Source organism: Episyrphus balteatus, chromosome 1 (assembly GCF_945859705.1).
Source record: "Episyrphus balteatus chromosome 1, idEpiBalt1.1, whole genome shotgun sequence".
Classification (NCBI taxonomy): domain Eukaryota; kingdom Metazoa; phylum Arthropoda; class Insecta; order Diptera; family Syrphidae; genus Episyrphus; species Episyrphus balteatus.
Genome location: NC_079134.1, coordinates 173,895,075 through 173,922,712, shown reverse-complemented (window position 1 = coordinate 173,922,712; position 27,638 = coordinate 173,895,075). Strand labels below are relative to the sequence as shown.

General features: G+C 30.3%; 2 protein-coding genes across 3 annotated transcripts in view; one reads left to right on the top strand and one right to left on the bottom strand.

The window, feature by feature from the left end:
• LOC129907214 (potassium/sodium hyperpolarization-activated cyclic nucleotide-gated channel 1) overlaps nucleotides 1–27,638 on the bottom strand; it is a 355,559-nt gene that overhangs the window by 276,277 nt on the left and 51,644 nt on the right. The gene's annotated exons all lie outside the window — the stretch shown is intronic.
• Nucleotides 323–2,503, top strand: LOC129912559 (vacuolar protein sorting-associated protein 53 homolog). The gene has a single exon (XM_055990857.1). The coding sequence runs from the start codon at nucleotides 323–325 to the stop codon at nucleotides 2,501–2,503; it is 2,181 nt and encodes a 726-aa protein (XP_055846832.1).

Sequence of the window (27,638 nt, the reverse complement as noted above, 5' to 3'; positions counted from 1 at the left end):
AATTTGTTCTAGTTTTGCTCTGGAGCTCCGGTCTATTAAATAGACTATACTGAGATACAGTCATTTTAACTAAAAGGCGTAGAAAATTTCATTTTATTATAACTTTTAACAAAATTGAAATTTTTCAAAAATACTTTGGAATATTATTTTTATCATATAAATCTTCCAATGTATGGCAAAAAAAAAGGAACACATTCTTGAAGTCGGTTTTAAGTGGTCCACTTGAGAAAATTTGACTCAAAGTTTGACAGACATTTTGTTTTCATTGAAAAATAAGTAAAACAAAAAAAAAACTGTCACTGTGTATCAAATTTTATTGGAAATGGATTCACCCAACTTCAATCCCCTTGATTATATTAATCAATTATTCCCCACTGAACAATCACTCTCAGGTATCGATGATGTGATAGCAAAAATGCAATTTGAATATTCAACTATTGATGAAAATATTCACAATATTCTATGTGGTAAAGCAAATGCAGAGCTAAACGGACATATCGGTTTTAGAAAAGCTCAAAATATGATAAAATCTTTAGAAAAGCAAATCACCAACTTGACGAAAAATGCTGAACAAACTGAAGAAACAGTAAAGGAAATAACTGCTGAAATACAAAAAATGGATTGTGCTAAGAAAAATATAATTTCTAGCATAACTACTCTCAATCATTTACAAATTCTTATTCAAGAAATCGAAGATGTAAATAAATTGATTGATAAACGGTTATACAAGGAAATATTGAATCCCATGCAGGCGATATTAGAAATTAAGCAGAAGTTCCAAAAACATATTTGTATTCCTGAAATGAAAGCCTTATTGGAAAAAGTTGAACAAATACAATCTGTTCTTGGTCAACAGGTTATTGAAGATCTCAAAGAAGCTTTTTCTTATCACAGTCAAGGATTATTGCAAACAAGAGGAACTATCAAACTATCACTATCACAACTATCAAATGCATGCAAGATTATTTCAATTTTGGATTCTGTTAAAAAAAACGAACTGATAAAATGGTTTGTTCAGCTACAACTTGACGAATATAAAAGTTTATTCAGTAACAACCAGGAATTTGCCTGGCTGGATAAAATTGACCAACGTTTTGACTGGCTTAAAAGTCATTTGCTAAATTTTGAACAGAAATTTCTTCCAATATTTCCCTTTGACTGGAAAGTATCGGAAAAAATTTCTTTAGAATTTTGTCATTTGACTAAAAATAATTTATCATCAATAATGTCCGAAAGATTAAAAGAAATAAATGTTCGTCTCTTACTATTTGCTGTTAACAAAACTCAACATTTTGAACAGCAGTTATCTTTAAAATTCAATGTCAAGTTTCAAAATCTCATTGGAATATGTTTTCGAACGCATTTTGATATTTTCATCAAAACTATTGATCAGAATTTAGCAGAATTAATGCAACACTTTGTTAAACAATCTCAAGAACCAAAAACTTTTTTGCTTCCAAGTTCTGGAGAATTATTTATATTTTTCAAAAAATCAATTATCCAATGTGTACAACTGAGAAATAATCAGTATTTGTATGAATTAGGTAGATTGTTCAAAAAGTACTTGGGAATGTATGGAAGAAGAGTTCTTGAACCAATTATATCAAAGAAAAATGATCATCAAAACTTCTTACAGTGTTCAATGTCAAATCTTCAAAACAAGGTGTTTTCCAATTTTATTTCTGAAGAAGCATGTCACAGATTGACTAAAGCTGAGTTACAACAAATATGTTGTGTTTTAACAACAGCTGAGTATTGTTTGGAGACAATACCACAGCTTGAAAATAAATTGAAGGAAAAATTAGCAACAGTTTATTTCCATAAATTCGATATGTCAGAAGAAAAAGAACTGTTTCATAGAATTATTTCCAATTGCAATAATTTGTTTGTTCAAGACTTAGAAATGTCATGTGAGACCTGCTTAGGAGCGATGAATAAAGTCCAATGGCAAAATATAAGCAACGTTGGTGATCAAAGTAGCTACATTAGTGCGATAATTATGAACTTCAAGGAGACAATTCCAATAATTCGTGATAACTTAACATATTCATCGAAATATTTTATCCAATTTTGTCACAAGTTTGTTGACTTGTTTATACCAAAATTCATCCAAACTTTATATAAGTGTCGATTTACTACGCCAGATGGCCTGATTAATATTCTTGGGTGTGAACAATTGCTTCTTGATACATGCATCTTGAAAACACTGCTTCTAAATCTTCCCCTGATTGGTTCAAACGTAGAACAAAAAGCTCCGACAAGCTTCGTCAAAGTTGTATTGAAAAATATGAATCGTGCTGAAATAATTATTAAAATTATAATGCTATCAATCCAACCAAATGATGCTTTTATAGCTCACATACTTAAGCTTTTACCGGATATTACAAGAATTGAATTTCAGAATATTTTGGAAATGAAGTCTGTAAAAAGATTTCATCAAATTCAATTAATGGAAATTTTCAATCAACAGAAAAAAGGCCTTTCAATTTCAATGAAAGTATGAAAAATGTTGAAGAAGAAAATTTCCTTAATAAATAAATACAAAATTGATAATTAAATTTTAAAATAAAACTTCTCGTAAAAAAAATGTGTTAAATTTTTCTAATTTTTACAATATTACTATTGCAATGTTTTAATTTATTTTTTAAGTTGAAACTTCTTTAGTACCGTAGTGATTTGAAAAAAAAAAACGCATGCTGATAAGATTACCTTTCATTTGATATATCACACATATCGGTACCTGCTCTACAAGTTATAAGTTAAATTTTTCTAGATGTCGTACAAATATGATTGAAACATCATATTAAAGCCTAAATAATAAGCTTTCAGATAGTATAAAATTTAATATAGTGTCATATAAAAAAAAATGGATTTAAAGGTGATGGAAGATTGATTTTCTGAATTACACATGATTTTTATTTCACAATAAATATTCATTTAGAATCTGAAATATGTGTTAACCATTTTCCCCATTAATCATAAGAAATCCCATCAATTTGTCTTCTTCATTTACTTTCAAAGCTCATTTCATCAAGAGAATTAACATAATGACCATAATTTTAAAATTTATAAACCAACCAAAAACATGTCCATCTCTTGCAATTAGAATTTGAAAATCATAATTATTTCTAACTAAAATTAATTCAGCTCATATTTCCATTAAATAAAATAATACACAAAATCCTAAGAGCATCGTTTATCTCTATAATTAGACAAAAAATTTCCAACACCACCCAGGACCATCAGCCACTCTAACAATAACACACAACAAAATATACAACACACAAACTCATCATACAACACCGCCACCACGCCACCAACCATTGTGGAGCATTTCCATTACAAAAGTATTTTACTCACTGTGCGTTTAATCAAATTACAAGCGCATCCTTGAGTATCTTCTGATGGCAATTATTTTGCATTATTTTTTTTTTTCTTCTTCATCCCCTCCCTTTTATTTTCTCTGTGTAGAGAGCTTGTATATTTCTTAAAATATAGTATCTTCTACTACTCGACTTCTATTCAAGGATCCTTTTTTTTTTTAAGACGCGACCAGCAAAGCGCCCATACAAAGAACTATATACAACTACAAATTAAACGAACCCCAGAACCAGAGAGATAGTCAGAACCAGAACCAACAAAGCAAATACAAAAAAAAAAAAAACAAGGCTAAAAAGGAAAATTAATGGCAAAAGCCGAAAAAAAGACCGATAGTTACCATAATAATAATAATCGTAATAATTTTAAGCATACTCCTCCATTATTTAATTTTCCTATCGTTCCTATCTAGCCTTAGCTAGTTGTTGGAAGGACAGCATTTTCTTCGTGCTTCGTCCTTTTTCTGTTCTGTGTTCACTTTTGTGTTTTGTTATTTTAAGTTAAAAATATAATTTAAAAAATACAAGAAGAAACTCTACAAATGTCGGATGGAAAATTGAAACGGACAGGAGGCCATTTTGTTGTTGAAGGTCCTTTGTGTGTCTTGGGGGTTCCTTACGGGGGCGATGGTTAGGGCTAGCCCAGATAGGATAAGAAAAAAAATTAATCAGAAAAAATAAGAACGAAATAGAAGTGAAAATTGCTACTTTCAAATCTATAGTCTGCTGACAGGATTCTTAAATTCTCCAAGTTAGTCCTTTTTTTTTCTTTGGTGGACTTTTTTTCGGATTGATTTGTGAAAACTTCAAAAGAAGTCAACGCCTTCTGAAAGAATGTTTTGTTAAACATTATTCCAAATTGTTCAAGGTCTATGTTAGTGTCCTTCTTATCCAATTAAAGGATCGAACAAAATTTCATTCATTTTTTTTTTTTTTTTCTTAAAAAACATGTGGTATCCTTTTGTGTGTTGATAGGCTTTGAAGTTGAATCTTTTCTTGTGTTCGAAAAGGTAGGGTTTTCTTTTCTTAGATTTTTTTTTTCTTGTAAGATTAACGATTAACCAAACTCAGGAGGCGTGCTTGTTAGTGTTTGATGAAAATGAAAAAGGCTTTGAAATAAATTGGTGTTTTTTCCTTTTTTTTTTTTTTGTTTGCTTAGTGAGAGAAAAAGTTTAAAGCAAAAAAGTCACGAAGGGTCGTTACTGGTTAACACTTTTTCTGAACAGAAGGCAACAAAAAAAAAAAACTGTTTCATTTTTTTTTTATTGTTAGATCCTTTCAATGAACATATACATATACGAACACACCGCAGTGTGGCCAACATTTTTATAGAGAATAATTAATTTCTGCTATGTTGAAGGGAAATAATTATGGCTGTTGAAGTTTTTTTCGTAGGAAACTTTTATCTTCTTAATTATTTGCTAAAACTTTTTTTTACCCTCCTATCGTCGTCGTCACATTTAGCATGAGGAATTGCACGTCAACACCAACGAATTAAAAGGATATTTATTTTGTTGGTGTGGTAAAGGATTTTTTTTTTTATATTTCTAATTGTTGGAAGAAGTTGTACTTGGAGTTGTAGTCAGTGATGGATATCATAAGTCATCTTAATGAGTTGGGAGGAGATGCCAGGATGCCAGGTGTGGATATGATGGAAAGAAGTAAGAGGGAATTAAACTTAAATAGGTGGGAAATTTTCTGTCAAGAATATAAGAAAATTCAAATTTTATCTTAATACGAAATAACAAAAATAAGGTAAGGTATTGTTGTTTTGTCATTATTATTTTCCCTCATATTTGTATTTTTTAATTCCTTATGATATCTGTTGTATATGCATCTCTTATTCTTATTAAAACATTAAGTGATTATTTGTTATTGTAAATTGCTCAAATTAAAAAAAAAACAAAAAGTTCGCTTAACGTGTATGTATATGGTACTTCTGTACAACAACTGTAGAAGATCATTTGCCGACACCAGTCACTAGTGAGCGAAGTAATGTAATCTCAGATTTAATTTTAACATAGTTGTTTAAAAAAAAATGTAACATTTTTTGTAGGTATCGTACAGATATCGCTGGCTGAGAATTATAGGGTTGTATGTCAACTCACTTTAGTTTTGAGAAAATCGATCTCAAAGTTTTTTAAGGCTGGTTTTTGGATAAAATAGTTACATAGCAGTAAAGTATTGATGCTATCTTATAAAGGACCCTAAAAAAATCATAAAACCATGAAAAAAAAACATTAATTTCACCACAAAAAAGGATTCTATGAGCATTTTTAAAAAATGACATAGAACCTTTTTATGAAAAAACATAGAACCTTATAGTTATAAAGAGCTTACATGACGTAATAAATGCATTTTATATGAAAAAAGTGACTTCATCGTGAAATAGGCTTTGATTTAATAAATTTTATTCAAGTTTTGAACAAAACAGTCAAAATCTATTTTAAATAACAGAAAAAAATACCACAAATCACGTTGTTGCATTTATAGAAAACAACAATTCCTAATTTTGTTGAATTAGGTACACAGAAAAAAGACATGCTAAAAACATTTAGAATTTGTATTAAATCAATCGGATTTTTGCATGCTTTTTTGCCAGAAAGACAGTCGTGTTAAAACAATCATCTACGGTGCAAAATGTATGCTAAATAAAATTTAAAGTTTGTTTAATCTTTTAATTTAAATAAGTACATAAAATTAATGAAAAATCATTTCAATCTTAGCAGGTATCTACACTTAAATTTTCTTAAGAAGAAAATTCTTGTTAAAATGAAGTTCACTTTGATTTTAAAAATGTTTAAACAAATTTTACTTATTTTTATTAGAAATCTTATTAGTTTAAGAGGATTGGATTTTAGAGGAGTATCATCTTGATTCTAAGTTGCTTATTTGTCTCCATGTATAACGTAAGTAAATTAGCTTCAAGTTAAAAAAAAGTTTTATTCGATGAAACTATTAACAGAAATAAACTAATATATAATTGTAAAGATGAATAACGAAGAGTTCACTACGGTTAGTAGAGTAAAATCTTGACCTTTGAAAAAAAAAAAATATTCAATTTTCCAAATACCTCTAAAAATTAGTTAATTTTTTATTTTTTGGGTACTAAGGTGACTTCTTTTATTTTAAGTTAAGGAATCTAAGTGGTTCTTTAACTTTTGGTTTATTAATACGAACTATGAAATTCCCAACCTCGATTATGAAAAAAAAGTTTTCACAAAATCACTTCCAATTCTTGGCACACAAAAAACATTATTTTAATTTAATTATGATGTAAGAATATCTAGGTTATGAATTGTTGCAAAAGTTAAGATTGGATAGTACAAATTTTTTGGTTTAAAGAGTACAGAGCGAGATACAAAAATTCTTTGCTGTTAAGCAAAAGCCCGTCCGCTAACTTGATAGTCGATAGTTGATAGTCAAAAACGACGAATTATGGAGCAAAATCGTCGTTTTTGACTGTCATTTATTGACTATTAAGTTTATTTATTAAGCTGACTCCATTCCTGTTGTTCAATACCAGCAAAAACATCAAAAGATCTTTTATTTTTACTTTAGTTAGAAAAAAGATCATTTCCATAAGATTTCATTTTGAAATATTTGCGTAAAAAAGTTCCATGTAACTTAAATCAATGTATTTTTTTTTGTTTGAAAAAATCAGTAAAAAGGTTCTATGTTGCATTTTGAATAACATAGAACCTTATTATATTAATACATGTATGTGAAATCATGAAAGTTGTATGTCTTTTTTACCTGTGCCGTCGCCATTAATTTTTTTCTAGTTTTTTTTTTTAAATTTTATCTAAAAGCCGTTGAAATTACGAAAATTTTTGTGTATAAAACTCATTTTTTGTATTTTGTATGAAATACACCCTTATAATTCTCAGCCAGCGATATGTTTGGCGAATATTTTTAAAGGTGAAATAATAAACTTTCCGATGATATAAAATTTATTATAGGTTGTCATGTAAAAATATTGACAATATGATGAGTAAAGAAAAAAAAAGTTAATTTGTTTTCGCTTTTTTCGTGAAAAATATTTATACTTTTTGCAAAACACTCTTTATATGTGGTTTAATTCCTTTGAAGTAATGTAAGGCTTATTGAAGGTACATTATTTTGTTGTATACTTTTACATATAAACAAAATGACATAATGAGAAATGCTAATTTTTAATTTAATTATTTTTTTTTTCGCTTTTTTATCACGTAAAATCATCTTCCGTAAACCGATCTTACAGACAACCACTTCTTTTTTCTTTGATATAGGTATTAAATGTAACTTAAATTAACAAATCTTTTTTTTTTACAAAACAACTTTTAACCTTAGGTATAACCTTATAAGTCTTTCCATTCTGCCAAAATTATTTTTGAAAATTAAATGTTACGAGATTTGTAAGCTTATAAAACCAAAATTTAGACAATTCCATAACGTTCCGTGTTAACGTTGATAGGCCTCAAATATTTTTATAGGTCATTACTTATTCAAAATGATTGATTTAAAGCTAAACATGTCAAAACTTCAAGTAAAAATAAAACAAGCTGACGAAAATATAATATCTGACAACAGAATTTTAAAAGTAAGTTTTTCAACTCAGTAAAAAAATGAATAAGAAATTTATTGCCATATTGTTTACAGAAGGATAATTGCCACATGTGTAGTAACTCATTCAAATGATCAGTAAAGATCAATAGATCTCATTATTTGATTACCTAATAAAGTATATTTTGTTTAACTAAATTAAAAAAAAAAAAAGTTACTCATACACCACAGTGACCTTTTAAGTTAAAATTTGAAAATTTAACTGCTGAAAAAATTTAAATTATTGAGCTTTGTTGAGTTTTTTTTTTCTCTTCTTATATAAAATAAAAACCAACAAATGGAATTTAAAAATCGTATTTTATCTTGAGTTTAAATTGTTTTTTAAAGAATTTTTACCATCACAAACTCATATTCTCAGAACTAATAGGTAATAATAAAATCCTTGTATTTTTTTTTTTTTTTTGAAATACTCACAAAGACTATGAACAGCAAAAATATCTCTAGGGAAGACTTAAAACTTTCTCAAATAATTCTTCTCAACCTTCTTTTTTGTGTTATTCAAAGAAAACTTAACACCTTTTTCTACCTTCAAAATGTATATAAACTATATTTCAGGTTAAAAAAACTTATTCATTTTCTTGGAATATTATTACACTATCTTCTCATGTAATTCATATAGCCTCATCAAAATATTTAACAGTTCTGTCTCAACATAAATTTGTTCAACTGTGGTGTCATACCACATATAACTAGTTCCTGTAATGAAGTAGATAAAAAAAAATACATACAAACACAAAAAAAATAAAACAGCAGTACCATTGTAACAATGTTTGCTTTTAAGTTTTCATTCCTAAGGAGTTTCATATCTCTTCTAGGGTCTTACAATAAGCAAACAAACCTCTATTTTTCTTCTTGCTGCGAAGCTTTTCTCTCTGAACACTGCATCTATATGTCTTGAGGTGCACTTGAATCTCTAAATCCAGACGTGTCGTCTGAGGAATTTCGTTCTTTCAATTGCAAACAATTCCCTCTTTCTGTAGCTCGTCCCATCCAACTGTAATTGTTTTGCAATATTTCACCTGAATGCAAGGTTCAGTCACGAAGAAACAAAGGATTCTCATCTTCTAGTCTGGGTACTCTTTAATGTGTGATAGTGAAGAAGTGCTGTACAACACCTTCTTTCAATTCATTCGTATACACAAACACAGGCACACAAGGAATGACAAAAAGGACGAAAAACGGTATAGGTACCTACTTCGCTTGTAAATCGAGTTGCTTGTTGTTTCACATGCACATCTTTCTGTTTCTGTTTCTGTTGAATTGAATGGAGATAGTGTGGAATCGGAATGAAGGTGTATCGTTGTGATGCTCCAATGGAATTATTCAGCTTTCTTTGTAGGATAACAATCTATCCTGTCAGGATAATTTGAGAAAACACTGGTGTGTATAGTCGAGTTGTAATATTTTTATGTTTTTTTCCCCTCTCTTTTTTCCTCTCTCTCTCTCTTTCTATTTAAAACAAAAGTGCAACATATATTATATTCTTGAGTGCTGACTGAGGTCTTATACGATACCTGTGATGCAAGGAAAATAAGATGATATCCTTTATGCATAGAGAAATATCCTTTTTGCTTATAGGTCATGTCTCATGTATAAAATTTATTTGAATTTGCTTTAGGTACTCTCTCGTACAGGACTGAATTTTTTATTTGTACAAAAAATTTAATATCTATATCGGATAGACCATACTCTCGGGGAAATCGATTTGAAATCCTTTCCACACAGGACGACAAACAAGCAAATCCACTTCCTTCCGCTTTTTGTGGCAGAATTAGTTGTTGTTTTTGTGTTGGGTTGTTTTGTTTTTGTGTTTTATTCATATCCATGGATCTGATTTTCAATTGCCAAGTCTTAGAATCGGAAGTATCCTTGTAATGAATTCTCATTATTAAAATCAAAAGTCGTTGTCCTCGATAAGACGTTCCTTTTTCATGACTACCATCACGATAGAGAGAGAGAGAGAAGGTGGCCTTCATTGCATGTACCTCAAAGGAGTATAATTCAGGTGGTGATGGGAGGTTTTCAATTTTTTTTTTCTATTTTTGAATAATTTATTTGCAAGTGCATCTCGAGCAGCAACAAGGACGACACAGAATACAATTTCCTTATTGCTAATGAATCCGGAGAGAAGTTGATGGTAGTTGAGATAAGGTTGTTGGTGAGAAGAAAATACAAAATCCGGCCATCTGTGGTTCGTTGTGCATAATATGTATACGACGAAGTATATTACCGAGATAGTTTTATCCTTTTTTTTGTAAAAGAACAACAAAGCGACAGACGCAAGGGTATACCTTCTATGTGTGTTGCTTTGTGTTTTTTCCATGTAGTTTTCTAGCAATATGATGATGATATAGACTACAATTTCCTGTTACACCTTATATTAATCTATGATTTTTGTGCAACCAAGTGGAAAAAAGGGTTTTCTTAAATTCAGTTTTTCTATATGTCCTGATGTTGTTGTTCGACACCATATTCACAGAGAATTGTACAAAAAAAAAAAACAACATCTTGAAGTGTAATTTTCATGAAATATCTACTAAAGAATTTTCAAGGATGTTTTCATATATTTAATGGCTAGAACGGTTAGGGTTTTTGAGTTTCTATAGAAAATATATTTCATTTTTCTAGCATGCATGTTCATTTACAATAAATCTACTTGTATTTTACGTAAAACATGCAAATCGTTTTATGGCACTGTGATAATGTACTAAGTACTGTTCATGTACTAAGTACTGTTCATCTTAAAGAAAGAATATTCTGGAGGGAGAGATTTTGGATGAATTTGATAAAAATTTAAGTACAAAAGTTAAATATTTAATGGTTAAATATTTAGTTGTATAGTTCAGTATATTACAATGAGTACTATATGTGCTATGCAATGAGTACATAGAATATATGAATATTGTTTTCAATGCACTCATTTTATGTGTAGTTGATATTACGTGTTCTAAATATAGATCAAGACTTAGTCCTACTTTCTATGCACTACAGGCAAAAGTAATGTTATTATGCATAATGTACAATGTACTGAGTACAAATTTCAGTCAGCATGTACTGATTATCGTTTGACTCACACTAAATTATGTTCAAAATACAGATAAGTCCTAAAATGTATAATATTATTTATTTCTGGTACCTGCAGATTTTTTCGTACTTTAACAGTGCGGGTAATAATTAAAGTTCAAATCACAAGGTGCATTAATATTCAAATTTTATAAATTATTTAAATAATATAAATTTTTAAAATATGATTGAATTAACTCACAAAAAGATAACCATCAAATGGGAGAAAAAAAATGTTAACATAGTACATTATAAGTACTGATAACGTACAAGAACAATTCATTAATAAACCTTATACTCACAATAGTCTACTACATGTAATCTACATGCAAATCTTTACAAAAGTTCATAAAAATCTGTACTCATTTACACGGTACATATAAAAAGGATCTATTGAGAACATAAGACTTTGTACTGATTAAATACAAAAATGAGTGTTATCAGTAAATAATAATTTATATTGAGCTGATCACACTGACACGGACGGTACATAAATCTATATTGAGAACTTGAAAGTTGTACATTAAAGTCGAAGTGCATTATTATGTACTCACTACATAAATGTGTACTCAGGCTATATAAATATTCTTCGCAATAACACTATAAAACGTTAACAGAACCTTGTAATGAGTACAAATTCGGTTTTTCTATTGGTGGTACATAATAATGCTAAATAAATCAATGTTAGTCAGAGTACAAGTTATTTTAGGGTAATAAAAGTGATTGCAATCGAGAGAACCAAATTTTTCCCCAGTGATACTAAGAACTTTGGCCTTATTCATATTTAATATTCATTACAAAAGCGAGTTACTCAATCTATTTGTAACAAATTATTTAATGAAATATTGTTAATACTTGCCTTTTTTAAGCCATTTTGCATAAATTGTAATTAAAGAATTTTTCAAACAAAATCAACATTTTACTTGCGATATAGTAGGTAGTATCTCAAACTCGTGATAACAATTTAACATGACATTACGATGATGGAGAATGCCAAAAAAGTGGGTAAAGATAATAATAAAATTTTTGGATTTTTAAAAAATATTTCAATTTTTTTTTTTTGAAAAACCAATTTTTTGAAGAGGGGTTGGTGAAAATTTTGAAATTTCGATTTTGAGTGTAAATTAATTATTTCTTCAAAATGGCATACAATCTTTTTTTTTGAAAAATGTTAGAAAAATTTTTTTCGTTTTTGGCTCTTTGTTTAGAAATCGAAAAAAATGGAAATAAAAAAATAGTTGATTTGAGTTATTAAATCAACTATTTTTTTAGGTATTTCTTTCATGTTTTTAAATTGTTTTAAGAGTTTTATTTTGGTTTCTAAAAAAAGAGCTAAAAATGACTTACGAGGTTATGAAGTTTAACTGTAAATCTATTATAAAAAAATTATTTAAACAAAAACATTTCTCAAATTTTTTTTCTAAAAATTCTTTTTCATACAATAAATCAGATGGGATTCTTTGTTTTGTGATCAAATACATTAAAAACGGTGTTTCAATAATAGAAAAAAAAAAAAAACAGATTTTGTGTATTTTTTTACATAATGCTTTAATAAAATCAAATTATAACTTTCCCTTATTTTTTTTATAAACAGCTTTTTAGATAATATTTCCCTTATTATGACCTTTTAAAACTACCTCTTAATCCAGTCCTGTTTTAATCCTTTCGCTGTAAAATGCTTGACATACCAAAAAATGTATTTACGTACGCTCTAGTATCAATATGAGGGGGCGATTGATAGATGAAAGAAGGTTAAGCGATTAAAGTAAAAAACAAAAGTGAAAAAAAACTCGAAAGGTTGCTTCACTGAAATATTTACGAACTCTCCTCGTCTAATATCACTCGTCCATCGTAGGTCGTCGCGTCATCATCATCATCATCCAAATCTGTCCCATTTGCATCATGCGATAGGGGATACTTGGCCAATTTAATTTTCCAACCATATGCAGAAGCTGAAGCAGGAGTAGCAACGCTAGCGGTAAACAGTAGCGGCATGGGAAGGACGAAACAAGGCTATTTGAATAGACGGATGTGACATTCAACGAAAAATATACTTATTTGACGTTGTTGCTGCCATTTTGCATTTTTTTTCTCTCTCTACCTATTTTTTTTTTCTGTTTTTTATTTTTGTTTTATTCGCTGTTGAACTTTACACGCGACACAAACGTGTGACCCATTGGCCAGTGGTTGGTGGCCACTAGTCACCATGGACATGAGAATGGGGTTGAGGCATCAGCTAGCTTCCGTTAGCCATGATGATGACGACATTTCCTTGGTCTGGTGCGCTCTACTGCCGCTGCTGCTGCTGCTGATGCTGATGTCGTGGGTGTTGTGTCCAACCATGTGGGAAAATTGAATAATTGATTGGCATTGGCACCTTAACAGGCTTTCAAACATTGTTGTTGTTGTGTTGATTTCGAAATAGAATATACAAAATGCAAAAAATACAAAAAAAATACTCGATGGACATTTTGGTAAAATAGAGTTTCGTATTTCCGTGGTTTGGTATTATGGCCGTTGTCGTTGTCATCATCATCGTCATCGCAAAACATTCACCATAGACGAACGACGACGAAACTGTGTCTGTTTTAATGATCCACCATTGGGGCGATATGATAACGATGATGACGATAATGATGATTGCGGCAACGGTAGTGTAATTTTAATGATACTTTTCATCTGTGTACTGGCTTAATATATGTGCTGATGTGATGCCAACCAACAACTACACTCTACTACTTTACTGATGATAGGTATTCTGAATGGAAAATAGGTTGCATTCATTGGATGTCTTATATTGGCGATGCCAATGACGACGACGATGGAACGACGTGGTTTTTCATTCTCTCTCTGTTTGATTATTCCATCTGTGGGATTATACAAATATGTGAGATTGTATAGGTAAGTTATATCTCGTAGTGTTGCAATGATTGATGACTTTGATCGATTGAATTTAAAAAACATGAAAGAGGTGAAATGTGATGCGACTAGAACATTAAACTGATGGTCTTTTTTGTTCATCTTTAACTGGAGAGGGAGGTTAAATACATAGAAATGCTGGAGGTTACTAACATTTGAATATATATTGAACATTGATGGCTTTGAATGCTAATCTAATAACTTAATAAATTAAAAGGAAAACATCTAGTTTGAAATAAATTTGATTTTATAGCTTCCGATAGTTATAGACAATTTGCATGTAGGTACAAGATAAAACAAAATCTTTAGAAAATTGTCGATGACCAGAAACCCACCATCGTAGGAAGTACCGTAATCTCAGCTTGAAATTTCGACATGGTTGGCTTTAAAAAGTTCTTACTTTTTTTGTAGGCATGGTAGAAATATGATTGAAGTGTCATATCTTCTTCTTCCTTTTTTCTCGGCGCTGTTATGATCTCGATGTCGAGGGGATCATAACCTTCCCACGTTACTGCTTCACACTAGTGATCCGCCTGTGGGGTTCGCCGGGTTGACCTCAGAAATCGGCGGCAAGCCTCCCGGTTTTGTATTGTTCCGTTTCTGAGGCCAACTGAATGCTGGTGTTTTTGCATTTGCTTGTACCAGGAGTTTTTAGGCCTACCTTTCTTTTTATTTCGTGTTGGAACGTTATATAATATTGCTTTTTTGACGGGGTTCTCAGGATCTCTCCTTTGAACATGGCAATACCAACTGAGTCGGTCGTGTTCAATTTTTTGGGAGATGGTATTTTTAACATGAAGGCTTCCTCGGATCTTCGTACTTCTAATTTTATCAAGCTTTGTTACTCCTGCTGTCATGCGAAGCATCTTCATCTCAGCTGCCGTTAACTTACTCTCATACTTTTTGTACATTGTCCAACATTGTGAACCGTATGTGAGTGCTGGACGCACAACTGCGGTGTAGAGCCTTCCTTTCAGCTTAGGGGGCATTTTTCGATCACAGAAGATAGCAGAATTTTCCCGCCACTTCATCCACCCTACGCTTACGCGATGATTGATATCGTCATCACAAGTACCTTCGTTATTTATCATAGACCCCAGATATTTAAACTTTTCACACTTGGGAAGCACTACACCATTCAAATAAATGTCAGGAATAGGCCTGTGTGGATCAGAAAATGGGCAGCATAGGTATTCTGTCTTTTTCGCGCTTATGCGGTACCCACTACCTTCTAGAACATCCACCCATACATCAAGTGCTCGTTGCAGGGATATCGGGTCTTCACTTATGATGGCTCCATCGTCAGCAAAGAATAACTGATGCACTTTTGGGTCCGTCACTTTGCCTTCGAGCAGGTAATCAAGAACGGTAATAAAGAGCAGAGGACTCAAGACGCTTCCCTGGTGTACACCTACTGTGATTTCGAATTCTTCGGTGACTCCAGCTGCACATCTTACTTTAGTAACTGCTCCATCATACATGTCCATAATTATCCGCACATAGGTTTCCGGAACTCCTCGTTGTCTGAGGGCCACCCATATCAGATCTCGTGGTTGTCGATCGAATGCTTTTTCAAAATCAACCAATACCACATGCAAATCCTCCAAGGAATCTCGATGTTTTTCCATAATGATTCTGATACTCTGGATTGCATCTGTGGTTGATTTACCCGCAACAAACCCGCACTGGTCATCAGATAGCCTTATTATTTTTCGCAGTCGGCTACCCAAGACTCGCTCAACGATCTTCATGGTGTGTGACATCAGCTTAATCGAACGGTAATTATCACAGCTTCGAGTATCACCCTTCCCTTTGTATATTGGAAGAAGATAACTTTCCCTCCATTGATTAGGCATTCGATCACCTCGTATAAGCTTGGAAACAAGAACCATGAGCCATCTAGACCCGATGTCTCCCATCTTTTTCCAAAACTCTGAGGGTATTTCGTCTGGCCCAACAACTTTTCCCTTTTTGGAGTATTTTACAGCCTCACTAACTTCTTCGACTGTGACATCGGATACTTCGCTTAAGTTAGGTGAAGCTATTGGAAAGTGTAGCCTTGGAAATTGTTCATTTAGAAGTTCGTCACAATACTGTCGCCACCTGTGGAGGATTTCTTCGTTTTCCACAAGTAGTTGGCCTTGAGCATTGTTAATAAACTTTGGCGAACAGATCTCCTGAGCATTTCTTCTTCTTTGAGCGGCTATTTTGAAGATGGTTGCGCCCTTATTCACGTTTTGTCGTAGCTCTTGAATAGCACCAGCAGTCGGGGAAGAAATTTCATCTAGCTCCCGATACAGGTCTTCCGTATTCTTGGCTTGAATTTGGGCACATATCTTCTTCGCTTCTTTCTTGCAGTTTCTATATTCCACTTCGAGGCGTGACTTTTGCTCTGTATTATTAGAGGGGCACTTCGACCAAGCTTTGAAAGCCATTTTCTTTTTACTTACAACTGCTTTAGCTTCATCATTCCACCACCATGTTTCTTTGCCTTGTTGGTTGTGTCCTTTTGAAACCCCTAACAGTGTTTTGGCTTTTTCTATGCAAGTTCGCTGTAGGAGGTCCCACATACTTTGTGCTGTACTCTCTTCATTTCGAAATATATTGGTGTTGTTATACAGATAGTTTTGCATATTCGAAATAAAAGCTTCGCCTTTTTCCTTATCCAGATTATACCATTTGATCTTCCCAAAAGTCTTTGTCTTTTTGTTGAAGTGTCATATAAAAGGTGAAATAAAAAGCTTTTAGATGATATAAATTTTTTATAGGTTTGCATATAAAAAAATGGATTAACAAGTGATGGAAAAAAAAAAAAGGTAGATTTTTCGATTTTTTTTTTTGCAAGATATTTTTAAGGTTTCACTTTTACTACGTGTGAATTGCACATATAATTTTGTTGTTTGTAAAACATTGGCGTTCCGACGAGATATACATACCTCAATCTTTGACCCAAAGTATCTACATCACAAATTAGAAGAATAAATAAGTACAATATATATATATATATATATATATATATATATATATATATATATATATATATATATAGGGGATAGTGAGGCTAAAAGTAACAGGGGTAAGAATTAACAGCTAAAAAAACGATGTTCCTTTCAATATTAAGAAACGCGTAAAGAAGAAAAATGCTCAATTTTTCCATATCTACCGGCACATTTTCTTCAGTTGAAGATAAGATGACAGGGTGAGAAGTTATACTACTGGTGTCCAAAAAAAAGCATGTTTGTAACTTTTTTTTTTTTAATTTTATTTTTGGTCTATCTCTTAACCCGAAAAAAATAGAGTGCTAAGTGTTTTTTTTTGTTATATGCATTTGTGTTTTGGCTCTAATTGCGTGTAAATGTTATGTTTATATCAGTTTCGCTTTTTATTCAAATTGATTTTGTGTGAAAAATTTCATGCTGGGGCTAGTTGTAACATTTTTCCAGGGCAAGTTGTAACGGTCACCGAAAAATTTATCGAAAACAATTCATCGAATTACAATTCATCGAACACAATTGATCGAAAAAACAATTCACCGAACAACAATTCCTCGAATGACAATTCGTCGAATAACAATTCATCGAATAACAATTTATCGAATGACAATTCATCGAATGACAAATTCATCGAATAAATTATTAAAAATCATAGGTTGTAACCACAATGTCGTGCCATATCTTTTTGTAAAGCTAGTAACTTTCTCTTTTAAAATGCATTTAAATAAAAATGTTTTAGGGAAAAGTCCCGAAAAAAAATTTCTTAGTCCAAAAATATGAAAAAAATTTCTATTTCATATTTCACGACTTAATAAAATTTTTCACATATTTTTAATTTTATTTATTTACATCAATCGATTTACAATACTCTACAGACTACGAAATAATACAATAATAATACAATAAATAATACAATATAAAGTTATCTATTTAAAAAATATAAATTTAACAAATTTTTAAAAGTTTCTCTACTATATTGAAAATTAAAATCAAAATCATTCAAAATAGTATTTACTTCTTTCACACAGCGATTTATAGGCTCATTTTATGCATAATTCGTTCTATAATTTGCTTCCTGGAATAAATTACGATTTCTAAGGAAGCGACTTGGAGCATAAAAATTAATTAATTCAAGCAAAAAAAAAACAATTAATGCGATAAGATAATATCGTGGGCACAAAGCCAAAACCACGAATCTGCAAAATTGTAGTTTTGAGAAAAACGGCTACAAAGTTTTGGAAATACATGCAATCTTATGGAAACTCGTGCAATAAAAATTGATATTTTACGCTTCTAGGCAACAGATGGAGGATTGGGATGGACGCAGTGAATAGAGGGACCGATGACAAGTAAACACATTATAGTGAAAATGTCCAAAAATGCAGATTCGCGGTTTTGGCGCGTTGTGCCGACGATATATCTCTTATAAAAGTTATTGAATATATTTTGCGTCGGTTCTCAAGAGTATGTATGCCAATAAGCTGACATCTAGTATTATAATGAGGCATACTATCTATATTCCAATGCAGTTTATTTATTACAAATCGAGTAAATTTTTTTTGGACCTTCTCAATTCTTAGTGAATATGATTTATAAAATGGATTCCACACCACACTACAATATTCCAGAACTGATCTGACATATGCTACAAACAAAGATTTAAGTGCGAATGGATCTTTTAAACCTTTGGAATTCCTAATAACGAAGCCTAACATTGAATTGGCTTTACTGACTATAAAGTCAACATGCAGATCAAACTTTAAATTAGAGTCAAAGATAACTCCAAGATCCTTCTTTTCATAAACTCTTTCGAGAACAACGTTATCAATACAATAATTAGACAACAAGGGAGATGAGCGACGAGTAAAGGAAAAACTATTACATTTAGAAATATTAAGGAACAATTTGTTTTCATTGCACCATACCCAAAGCCTATTAAGATCTTCTTGTAACAAATAACAATCATTAGGATTTTTTATACAAGAAAACATCTTCAGATCATCCGCAAACAATAGACATGACGAAGAAGAAAAAACATTAGGTAAGTCATTTGTAAATATAAGAAAAAGAAGTGGACCAAGATGACTACCTTGTGGAACTCCAGACGTTACTATTATAGATTGAGAGGTTGTTGAATCAATTTTAACATATTGTGTGCGACCAATTAGATATGAATTTAACCAATCCAGCATTTTCGAATGAAAACCTATTTGATTAAGTTTATTTATTAGAATTTTATGATCCACTCGGTCAAAAGCTTTGGCAAAATCTGTAAAGATAACATCCACTTGATAACCCATTTACCATATTTTTCAAAAGAAAGTTAGTGAAAAGTGTTAAATTAGTATACAAGTGGATCTACCAGATATAAATCCATGTTGGTATGGAGATATTATTTCTTTTAAAAGAAATGAAAACCGATCGCATAAAATTTTTTCAAACAATTTTGGAATCACAGATAATTTACTAATTGGTCTATAATTTGAAATGACTTGTTTTGAACCACTTTTAAATATTGGAGTAACGAAAGTTGTTTTCCATTCAAAAAGAAATTCACCATTTTCCAACGAATTATTAAAAATAAAACATAAAACACACATTTCTTTAAAACAATTGAAAGAACTCCATCAGGACCCGCTGAAATATCTTCATTGAGACCCGATAAAGCTACTTCAATTTCATGTAAAGAAAGCTGTATTAGGATAATTTTTTTATATTTTGGACATAGAAATATTTTCAAAAATTTTAGTTTGAAAAAAAAAAATTCTTAAAACATTTTTATTTAAATGCAAAATAAAAGTAAAAGTTACTCGCTTTACAAAAATATATGGCCATTGAATGAAAATTCTTCGAATAACAGTTCCTCGAATGACAAATTCATCGAATAAATTATTAAAAATCATAGGTTGCCACCACAATGACGTGCTATACCTTTTTGTAAAGATAGTAACTATTATTATTACTAATTAAAATAAATAAATATAAACAAATAAAGTTATTTTTTTTTTTCTTATTTTTAGTTCTTGGTACAACCTACCGGAAACAACACGATTTTTTTTTGGAAGCTTAATTTTTCAACATTACCGTTGGGTTTTGAAAAAAATTTGTGATGGATCATGCAGCTAAAATGTGGTTCTTTTATTTAAAAAAGGTTGGGTTGACTTATTTTAAAAATTGTAGGAGTACCATCGGTTTTAGTAAAAAGTGTTACATTTGGCCTCCCTCTCCCCTTTAAATACTGAAATCACTGGATCTGGCCAAGTAAGTAGGTACCGGTCAATACCTATCAGAATTATTATAAAATTGTCTAATAGTTAAGCTTTTCTATAAAAAAATTCAAAATTTAAAAATAAAAACTGATGCTCTTAACAATCAATCAACAGTTAAACAAAAATGAAAAGAAAAAAAAACAATTTTCAAATTAAAATTGTCACGTCTTTTTTTTATTTAACTTCGAAAGCTATTGTAATTAAAAATTAAATAACCACTAACAATTCGATCATTAATAATTCAAAGAAAACATAAACACAATAATCACTTCATTTATAAAAAAAAAATTACTCCCTCAACTGAAGCATACTCAATCTCCTTCTATTTTTCATCTCTGCAAAAATGTTTTAATACAATCAACATAAAGCTCAGAATAATTAAAAACAAAACCAATCGTTATCCTATCAATTTATTGTTTTACCCCCCTCAAACTCATCATCAACTAGAAAATACCAGAAAAATAAAACACCACTACCACCAGCCACAAGAAATTAAAGGATTAACTCATCAGTATTCAAAAAACAACAACAACAACAACAACCAGCAAATACATACATACAAAAAAAAAGTCAAACCTAAAATTTTACAAAAATGTAAAAAAAAAAAAAACGAAAAAAACTTTTCCAACAAGGGAATTCCGCACTGAACTTTCTAATTGAAACATTAATGCGTTCATTGAAATAGAAAAGGAAGAATATTCCAAAAAAGGACAAAAAATTCGTTACGCACATCTAATTCTCTGTGTCGACTGTAGATACTGGCACCCTTGGGGCAAAATCAATTAAAACATAATAACCTACACCCATACATAAATATGTATAAAAACACAGACACTCACTCTCATATTCTCACAAAGAACATTTAAGTACCACTTCATTTTGCCGCACCCAAGTTGAAGCCGTTGAAAATTCATAGAAACACCACACTTCAGCACCTCCCACCCACCCTCACAGCCGCAACCAATATTTATAGGAGTTTTTGTGTCACCCTTAACATTTTTGCCACTTGTTTTTAGATACAAAAAGCATCCCTCTCCTCCCACATTCTCATATATTTTATTATACAACCATAAAGAAAGGACGATAGTAAACTCTAAAACCGAGAGTAGCTTGAGAGAAACTTGCTTATATAGAGACGACGGGTTAAATCCTTTATATGGTCGCTCTCGGTCGGTCGTTTTCGTTCGGTCTTCTTGGCGTTTTGTATTTCAGAGTTTAAACTCCTTGTCATCGGCTAGCGCGAAACGGTGTGGCACGGCAATAGCGTGCGGTGGTGGTGATATAGCGCATAGAAAACGTTCAAGTCGTCTGAAACCACTTAATACAACAGAAGACTGCGAGGCTTGTGCTGTGGCAACCCTTGGATATTTATCTTTTTCTATGTAAAATTGGCGTTGTACACTGGGATATTTAACTTACAAACATGGACATTAAATTTCAATTAGATGTAACAGATACCATGAGATACTGTCAAACACAACACCTCCTTATAGATACGCCATGGTCAAATAAAAGGAACCGAATTTCCTGCAATAAAGGAAAGCTTAAAATATAGAAACTAAATTTTGGGCTGTTAATTATATCACAACAAAAACATTACTGTTAAAAAAAGAGCCAATTTCCCCTATGTTGTAATATGTAATATGCTGGCATACAAAGTACTGACATGTAAAAGAGTATCAATAAAATTTTGATTGTTCTCTTGACAATTTTTCTTTTAATTACCGATTTTTAAAGTTATTTCAAAAATTGCCAAGGAAACAATCAAAATTGTATTGATACAAATTTGAAAAAAAAACTTTAAAACTTGGTAGGTACACTTTCACATCTCAGTACTTTTTGTGTCAGCATAATTTTAACATAGGAGAACTTGGTTCTTTTTTTATAACAGCAATGTTTTGTTGTGATTTCACTACATTTTGCAAGGTATTGCTTAAGAGTTTAAAATCTCTATATTTGATGAAAATTCAGCGAAAATGGGCGGTTACCACGCCCTTTCTAAAATTCTCAAATTTTTTCTTTGTATAAACTAACAGTTCTACCATTCTACCAAATTTCAAGATTCTGCGATAAAATCAGAAGTGCTATATAATATTTGATAAAAATTCAGTGGAAATGGGCGGTTGCCATGCGGCTTCGGGCAGCTTGACTTAAAAAAAGTAAAATTTTAGGTCACATACTAAAGATTTTCGAACACACATTGCGGCCTTTTATGTCAAAAATGATGAATCACTATCCCATAACAAATTTACAAAATTAAAAATATAACAAAACTGCACAATACCTAAACTTAATCAAAAAAAAAAAAGGTGACGAGGTATCAAGTAGGTAATAAGTAGAAACAAGTGACAGTTCTTTTCAATAATTTTATTCAATTCCTAATATTGCCTCCCTTAACGTATGACAACTTGCAGTCGTAAGCATTTGAAAGAGTTTCGAAAAAGTTTAATTCTCTCAAAAACGGCTCCATTTTGTAAAAAAAATTCAGATGTTAGTTCTTAAACAATTTCTATCCTTTTTTGAAAAAACTTTTTTTTTGAAAATCATTATTAACGGCAACTGCCATAGAATCTTTTTTTTTTCAAATCTGATTTTTTGCCAAACTGCTAATTGTATTTCAACAAAATTTTTTATACAAAAGCCATATAAGTATAAGTTTAATATAAATTAGAAATATATAAATAAATATATACCTAATAATATAAATTAGAAAAATCAAATTTTCGAAAACGGGACATTGAATTTTTTTGAAATTTTGGTTTTAGATGTTGATTAGTGATTTCTACAAAATAGCATACCAATTTTATTTTAAACCTTTTTTCCAAAAAATTTTTTATCAAAAATTAGTTTGAAAAACAGCTCAAAGATTTTGAAAATTTTTTTTCTAGAAATGCATCTTAATATATCAAATAAAACTATAGTTTCTATATAAAAAGTCTTAATCATTTGAGCAACTTGATCTTTAAAAGCATGTTCGTGCGACTCAGTCGTGCATTTTTTTTTTTATTTTTAAAAAAACATGATTACCTTTATCAAACTCATTTTTGACCTCATTATGAGCATTCTTATTTATTTATTTATTTATTTTAATGCTGATTGCTGATAAACCAACAAATGTTCACTTTTCAGCATTTGACAAACGAAAGTTCAGTTCTTTATTCATGATTACGAGCCGAAAAGTAATAAATTGACCAGACTTTGTTTGAAAATGTCAAGAGATCATACAAATTGTGTTAAAAAAAATTATTTCTGTCATTTTGTATTAAGAAAATTCCAAAGCCCTCAAAAAAATAAACATCTTTCAAAGTTAAAAACCCCACTGTAAGATGGTTGTCGCAAGATAAAGTGGGTCATATTTTTCTTCTCTCGACTTATTTGTTTTTTTTTTTTTTTTTTTTTTTTTATTTTTATTAATTTTATTTCTGAAATGGCAGTTTAGTACTCGTCGTACCGTACCTAGTAGAAGATACACCTACTCATTATTTAATTTCGAACAATAAATAGAAAAAATCTCTTTTCATAAGCTGAAGGATTTAATAAAAAAAAAAATCTACAAAAAATAAGAAGAAAAACCAGAAAATAAAATATCAAAAAAAAAAAATGGAAAAACAGAAAAAAACGCCTGTGAAACATGAAGCCACAAGCCAGGCACTTGAGAGAGGGAATCCCTCTATATTCCCGAGGTCTGAGGTTTTTTTTTCGTGTTAAGGGGTTATTAGAGAGTGATGAGTTGAAGAAGAAGAAGAAGAAGGATGATTTTTTATATTATTTTAACAAGTACATGTTTTTTATCGCGTATTTTTTTTAAGTATTTTCATGTTTTTCTTTTTTTTTTCATTTTGACCCTTTAGAATGAGTTAATTTGTAAGACAAAGCGACTATTATTTGTTTAAGCCTTTTAATCAACAACGATGAAAAATGCAATATTTTTGCTTGCTTCTTATTTTTTGTTTGAAAAAAGTTGTCGTAATTTATTTTACGAATTTGTAATATTTTTTCAGGCCTCTTTATCGAAAGAGAAAAGGATACTTTTTGTTCTGAGTTCCAATTAAAATTTTTTAAGTCAATTGTTGACACAAAATAAATTCTTAAAAATGGTACAAAAAGAGTTTTTTTATTGTCGCTTTGAAAAGATGAAATTATTTCTTGCACTGAATATGACTTGAGTATCTTTTTAACAATTATCACGAATGACAGACCTTTCACTTTCAAAATATACCTACTTTCCATCATCTTTTGTTATCGATAATTAAACTTAATTGTAATCGATTTATTAATGTAAACAATCATTTTCTTAGGTAAATATCTGAATAGATGAAATTTGCTAAGAAGCTTAAGTTGTAAGATATTAAGCTTATCACAAAAACAATAACAAAAAAGGGTTTATTTTTGTGTTCGTGTTAATCAAACCATATCCGTTTGTCTATGTAATTTGTCAATTTGTTAATTTAAAACTAAAACATGTATTTCTTTCGCATGAAAACAATTCAAATTAACAACCTGTGGTTTTCAATTAAAAAGATGAAAATGGAAAGAGAATTAGACAACACAGACATTTACTGCCATTGAAAATGCATAAACTCTATTTGTGGATGAAATTAAAGGGGGTGGGGGGGGGGGGGTGAAAATATTGGTCGGTTATATAAAATTATTATTTATTTTTGAATAAATTAGAACAACGCTAATTGGTTTTTGTATTTGGTGTGAAATTCATATAAATACATAAATGTACGTATACAGGTTCTATAGAAGGTATTATAGGAGCATGAGATTTTTTGGAAAAATAGGTTTGCTTATTAGTTTTGTATTAGCACGAAATGTAATTTTAATTTCATTCAATTCACTCATCACAATGATAAATTTATTTATTCATGCAACAGACAACGCACATAATATATCTAATGTTAAGTTTTTTTCAATTAAATATTTTTTTTAATATTAAAAATTTCATATATAAAACAAAAATCTACACAAAAACAAAGAAAAATGAAAATCTGAATTAAAATTTAATCAATTGCAATTTATGTGTTTGATTATATTTGATTTTGATTAAATTAAAAAACATATTTTGTTTAGAAATTTTTACTTTTAGAAAAAAAAAAAAATATTGGAAAAGGAATAATATGGTTCAATATTTAACACCAAGAAGTTTAAAGTAATTGCATATACCTATACAAATGAAAGCAAACCAAAAAAACTCAATTATTCTGCTACAACCAACACTTTACAGAACCATATATAGAGAAGGCTTTGTTCACAATTACATTGATATGATCTATAAAATCAAGATTTAAGCTAAAATTTACTCCTAGGTCTTTAAATCTCTAAACATGATGAAAAGTATGTTTGGATATTTTATATTTACACAAACTACGATCACGTTTTTTTTTTTAGTCGTTGTCTTACATTTTATTGGATTGAGAACTCAGTAATTCCTACTGCAAAAATACTCGTAAGAAATCCAATTCACAAAGCCTAATGGAAGACCTAAATTTTTTAATTTAAATTTGATATTTGCAAAAAAAGCGTGAGTCATAGAAATTCGTTCTTTTGATTTTATATTCCGAAAAATCGATTGCTAAACTCTTCTAGAATATACTCACCAAATATGAGCTCTTTATACAAATGGGAAAGTCCTCCTCTTCGCAATTTTCCATTTTTACATCAATCTTCTACTAAAAAAAAATCATTTTTTATAAATCGACTTTTTTGCAAATTTCTTTACATATTCTTGTAGGAAATTGAAGGCTCTACAAAAAAAAGCCAAAAAACTTATAGAATTATAAAAAAGGTCACCAATATCAATAGATGGAAGCAGATTGCTCCACAAAACTAGTCTTATAAACATTCTTCATTATTCTAACCATTCGAAAGATATTCGAGGTCAAATTAAAAAAATTATGAAAATATTTTTTACTCTTCAAAATTTTCTAATTCACTGAAAAATCATTACCGAACTGCAAAATGGCCTCCAAACTAATGTTTTCTACGCTTATCTTAGCAAAGCTTTTGATAGAGTATGTCACTCCTTACTATTTATTAAATTGGCAAAATACGGTTTTCCTGAATGGTTTCTTGACTGGATAAAATCTTATTTAAAAGCACGAACATAGTTTGTCATCTTTAAGAAAAGTATATCTAAGCAAATTGATGTCTTATCCGGAGTTCCACAGGGTAGCCATATTGGACCACTTTTATTTATCCTTTTTCTCAATGATATTTCTAAGGATATTTCGTATTGTAAAATCCTAAAATTTTCTGACGACTTCAAACTTTTTTTACGGTTATACGAACCCAAATGGCTATTTATTTCTACAACACGACATTGACAGAATATTTGAATGGTGCAATACAAATGGAATGGAACTTAACAAAAAAGTGCAAAGTAATGTCCTATTCCAGGAGAAGGAACCCCTATTTATCTTACTACTTTGTTGAAGAATACATGATCGAAAGAGTTGAACATTTCAATGACTTAGGAGTCTTATTTGATACAAAGCTGTCGTTCAACCCTCATATTGACATCATCACAAGCAAGGCAAGGAGTCGCCTCGATTTTATAATGACGTTCTCAAAAGAATTCAATGATCCTCATATATTCTAAAGGTTCCCTATTGTGCTCTCGTCCGTCCCATCGTTGAATATTGTAGTTGTGTATGGTGTCCTAGCTACGACGCACGCCACAGTGGTTCCCAGATGGAAAAAACCCAAAAAAGTGAAACAATTTTTTCAATTTTTTTGATTTGGTTTTTTGATTAAAAATATATTTAAATACAGAATGCAATCAATTTTAGTTTTTTGCATAGCCTGGGTCCCGAGTATACTTAGCTCAAACTTGATTCTTTAAAATTTTTGAAATTTCGTTCTTTTTTTTCTGCAACTTTTGACGAAGAATAGAGCTTTTTAAAAAAAAAAAAAGTATGTAGTGTTGTTGATTATATATTTGTCCTTAAGTCTACATTTACCGTTTGTTGAATTTGCTTTTGAATCAGAAAAACCAGAATATTATATGAAGAAACCTCTAGAGCGAATAGTTTTTACTCTTTGTCGGCCTATAAAAAAAAAGCTCCACGATGCTCCACGTTCATTTTAGTATTAATTTTAAGCTTATGATAAATACTATTTATGGTGTTAAAACAAATGACCCATTTTGACCCATTCTCCCGTAAGAGCTTCTTGAGTGTAGCAATGCGTGTCACTCAAACAGCACTTGAAATCGGCTTCTGGTATTACCGTTTCTAATTTAACGGCTTTTTTGATAAAATAAAGAGGTCTATGTAGTCATCACTGATAAGCCAAAAAATAAAAAAAAAAATCAACAATTTAAAAAAAAAGTAAAAATATCCAAAAACGATATGAATTTTTTTTTTTTTCAAAATTTAACTTTTTTTGAAAAATTTTAATTTTCTTTG